This window comes from Littorina saxatilis, linkage group LG17 (assembly GCF_037325665.1).
Source record: "Littorina saxatilis isolate snail1 linkage group LG17, US_GU_Lsax_2.0, whole genome shotgun sequence".
In the NCBI taxonomy this organism is placed as follows: domain Eukaryota; kingdom Metazoa; phylum Mollusca; class Gastropoda; order Littorinimorpha; family Littorinidae; genus Littorina; species Littorina saxatilis.
In genome coordinates, this window is record NC_090261.1 from 6,280,664 (window position 1) to 6,285,663 (window position 5,000).

Below are 5,000 nucleotides of genomic sequence, written 5' to 3' on the forward strand. Positions count from 1 at the left end.
CCATCGTACATGTTGAATATCACAATAAAATAACCACAATCAATAAAATGTTACCATACAAGCAACACACGTTTCGCTTTGTGACGTTGATGGTCATTACACAGATTACAATATATTGCCTGACTCGAGTCGTTTCGCAATTTTAAATTGTCCAAGAGGAAATGATTGAAAAGAGAAAATCTTACCGCTCGATATTCCACCGTTTCCGCCATTGTAGCCACCAGGGGGTCCGTAGTAGTCCGTGCTATACCCTTGGTCATAACTGTTCCAGTTGTCGTAGCTTGAACTATACCCGTAATCATTACTAGACCAATAGTTGTCATAACTAGAGCTGGATGGCGAGTAGTCGATGTTAAAGGTGTAGCCACGGTAGCTGTAACTAGAAGGGGCGACGTAGGTAGAGTTGAAGCTATTTACAGACTCATTGTACTGGGGTTTCACGTCATAGTCGAAGTCTGCACATTAAACACACACACACACACACACACACACACACACACACACACACACACACACACACACACACACACACACAGACGTACGTACACACGCACGCGCGCGCGCACGCACGCACACCCAAACACACACAGACACACACACACAGACACACACACACACAAAAACACACACACACAAACACGCACACATACACACACACACACACACACACACACACACACACACACACACACACACACACACACTTGTCAGTATAGACAAGGAACTTAGTCGATAAATATCGACAGGGAGCCGACTAATGGTTTAAATGTGAAATGTGTGTATACTAATGGGTGTGGGTCTGAAATGAAATTAGGTAGTAGTTAACATTTGTTTTGAATAATTATTGGTATTTTGACAATGTGGGTAGCATGGAAATGTAAGCATTTGAATGTAAGTCTTAGGTACCATTGTACCCAGGAAGAGAGACGAGAGATAGAGTAGGTTGCAATAGCTTGTGTGGTCTTTGAGTTTTGTTTTTGGAAAGACATTGTTAAAGACAACGATCGTACAAAGAACATGTGAGGCAACATTATGTCCATGATGGTGTGAAGAAAATTAGTTACGATTTATATTAATATTTAGACTTGAGACTGAACAGCAAAAGGCGAAGTGTATGTTTTGTGGTGTGAATTGAAACAACATGAAAAGTGTAAATATCTCGGAAATTGTGATTAAAAGACTTCGTTACTTCTTGATTGTTATTTACTATTATATTCAAGTGCTAGTCTTTCGGATGAGACGAAAAACCGAGGTCCCGTCGTGTACACTACATTGGGGGTGTGCACGTTAAAGTTCCCACGATTGAAAAAAGGGTTTTTTCTGGCAAAATTGTACAGGCATAGAAAAAAATGTCCACCAAAATACCCGTGTGACTTGGAATAATAGGCCGTGAAAAGTAGGATATGCGCCGAAATGGCTGCGATCTGCTGGCCGATGTGAATGCGTGATGTATTGTGTAAAAAAATTTCCATCTCACACGGCATAAATAAATCCCTGCGCCTTGAATATGTGCTCGATATAAATTGCATAAAATAAAGATAAAAAAAATAAAAAAATAAATCCCTGCGCTTAGAACTGTACCCACGGAATACGCGCGATATAAGCCTCATATTGATTGATTGATATTGAAGTGAATAGCAAAACGCTGTATTTGAAAACAGCATGGGATTTATATAAAAAAAAAATTTGTATCAGGTAATGCCCTAGTTTTTACAAATTGTAGCAAAGTCGATTAACTTTACTATGTACGATGTTTATTTGCAAATTACAACACAAACGCGGAACACTTAACTATTTGTAGAGTTCTAAGGCATTGCAGACAAAGCAACTGCAAGAAAATCAGGTTTTAGCAGTGTGAAAATCCGCTGAAAACGGTCTTATATCCCTTTCGGCATGGCCGGCTCTCATGACACTGACCCTGAGCTGACCGTGAGGCACTGAAAAGGTTTTCACGGAAAAATTCTCTCGAAGAGCCAAAATGGGTTCGGTGCATTTGTCAGTCTGTCACATGTTGAAGGGCCCCATACGGGTTGAAAGAGATAAGGTACTGTCGTGTTTTTTCCCAAACCTAGTGCACTACCGTTCTCACGAGATAAGTTACTTCTGCTTTGTTCCGTTTTTACATTTGGTCAAGTTTTGACTAAATGTTTTAACGTAGAGGGGAGAATCGAGACGAGGGTCGTGGTGTATGTGTGTGTGTGTGTGTGTGTGTGTGTGCGAGTGTACGTGTGTGTGTGTCTGTCTGTCTGTCTGTGTGTGTGTGTGGAGCGATTCAGACTAAACTACGGGACCGATCTTTATGAAATTTGACATGAGAGTTCCTGGGTATGATATACCCAGACGTTTTTTTTGTTTTTTTTGATAAATGTCTTTGATGACGTCATATCCGGCTTTTCGTGAAAGTTGAGGCGGCACTGTCACGCTCTCATTTTTCAACCAAATTGGTTGACATTTTGGTCAAGTAATCTTCGACAAAGCCCGGACTTCGGTATTGCATTTCAGCTTGGTGGCTTACAAATTAATTAATGACTTTGGTCATTAAAAATCTGAAAATTGTAAAAAAAAAAATTTTTTTATAAAACGATCCAAATTTACGTTCATCTTATTCTCCATCATTTTCTGATTTCAAAAACATGTTATATTTGGATTAAAAACAAGCTCTGAAAATTAAAAATATAAAAATTATTATCAAAATTAAACTTTCGAAATCAATTTAAAAACACTTTCATCTTATTCCTTGTCGGTTCCTGATTCCAAAAACATATATGATATGTTTGGATTAAAAACACGCTCAGAAAGTTAAAACGAAGAGAGGTACAGAAAGGCGTGCTATCCTTCTCAGCGCAACTACTACCCCGCTCTTCTTGTCAATTTCACTGCCTTTGCCATGAGCGGTGGACTGACGATCCTACGAGTATACGGTCTTGCTGAAAAATGGCATTGCGTTCAGTTTCATTCTGTGTTTTCGCCTTACGCGACTTGTTTTTTCTCCAATTGACACCGTGTATGAGAGATGAAACAGAAAAACCTGTTGTGAAAATGCAAAAATTTGGAGGAAAAAAAGAAAAAACCCAAAAGTAACTGTTTTCATGACAACGGCAAACAACGACATATGTTCACCGCCCTCAGCTAATTCAAGAAATCACCCCCCCTCCCCCTCCTGCTAGGGACACGTGCACTCAAGTTAACCTCTGCTTTGAGACCGTGACATGTTCACCGCCCTCACCCCCTCCTGCTAGGTACACGTGCACTCAAGTTAACCTCTGCTTTGACCTGTGTGCCAAGAGTCACTGAGAGAGAGAAAGCGAGAGAGAGAGAGAGAGAGAGAGAGAGAGAGAGAGAGAGAGAGAGAGAGAGAGAGACACACACACACACATAGACAGAGACAGACATAGCGGAAAGACAGAAGCGGAGAGACTCAGAGGGAGACAAAGACATACATACAGACAGAGAGAGAGAGAGAGAGAACAAAAATGTAACTGATCTCGTGAGAACGGTTGCGCCGTGGACCAGATTAATAGGTGCTTGATTTTGGTATTTTGATTTTACATAACATTAAACCTTTCTTGGGGTTCATGGTCATGGCAACAGCCATAATAATATTATATCATGTATAATATTACATTTCAGCATAATTATGTGAATTACATGTCATCATACCAAACTGTCATACATTTTTATTCCCACATCATTCTGATTGATCACAACCAAACCTATCAGTAAACACATCCAAATGCAAGCGCCTGTTCTTGACAACTTGCCACGGATCTAAAAATATAGATCAGTGCAACTTGCCGCCAGAGACACTGTTTGGCCTGTAGGTAAAATGTACAATGTATTTTCTGATTTGTGCACAAAAGCTTTTTTATTTTTTAAATTTTTTTTAACATAACAATGTTTAATGTCACTGTATGTTTGAAAGACCATGGTCACATTTGTAAAACAAATGTTACATTAGAGAATAAATAACATTTTGGTTCATGATTTTTTCTACACCTGTGCTGAAAATAAGAAATAAAAAGGTCGGTATATAAGTCACTCCAATACAGGAAGGTATGAATGGTTTTGAGTTTGTTGCGGTTGACCCTGCACAGTTCGACCAATGATGTTTTTGTTGAACAATTTTGCCGTCACCCCTCCCATAGGGTGACGTATTTCACAACTTCCTGTGTTACCCAAACTCAGTGATAACCAATTTTGCCTTCATCCCTCCCATAGGGTGACGGATTTCACAACTTCCTGTGTACACACACTGATGACGTACTTCACAACAAAATGGCGCTGCCCATGGTCAAAACTATCAAAACTCGAAACTATCCGTATAAATGGGAGCCTCCTGGCTCCCATAATAATGAACATAGAGAGAAAGAGATAGCGAGAGACTGACGCCGACAGTGATGCGCGACATTGTGCTGGTTGTGTAGGCATACAGACACAAAAGACCAGAAGGGTGAACTACAGTCAGTGCAGACAAAATTCTGACAGGAAAACAAACCGTCGCTTGAACCCCTTCCCAAATCAAAAAACAAAACAAAAATTAAGCAATAGACTAAAACTGAGCATGAAAGTTGTTTGTTCATTTCAATGCTTGTTATCCTCTGAGGAGCCAGGAGACTGGTTCTGCATACTCTCACTTACTCTATTACACTTGTCGTATGCATTTAGAGCACTAACTTCCCTGTGTTTAGGCCAAAAATAAAATAGGTGTGTTTACAGTAACCCGACCTACTTTATTTTTAGGGGCCGACCCTATAACTTTTTGTTACATTTGTCAAAAAAACAACACAAAAACCAAGAAAACGAGTGCAGAAAACGCAATGAAAGCGTAAGCGCACAAGTCGCACACTTATTTCCCTGTCAAGTAGGTTTAATTTGTACACATTAGAAAAAAAAAGTAAAAAAACTAAAAAGTGATTGCCTACCATCCCACCCTATATTTTGGCTATGTTACCGTAACCACACCTATTTTTTTGTTGCCTTATCATATCTTTAAAAAGAAC

The 5,000-nt window shown here is 39.6% G+C and overlaps 1 protein-coding gene across 1 annotated transcript in view; it reads right to left on the reverse strand.

The window, feature by feature from the left end:
- The window catches only part of LOC138952017 (uncharacterized), a 10,645-nt gene that overhangs the window by 1,401 nt on the left and 4,244 nt on the right, over positions 1 to 5,000 (reverse strand). The window contains exon 5 of the mRNA XM_070323592.1: positions 186 to 455. Coding sequence (XP_070179693.1) covers positions 186 to 455 — 270 coding nt within the window. The remainder of the gene's footprint in view (positions 1 to 185; positions 456 to 5,000) is intronic.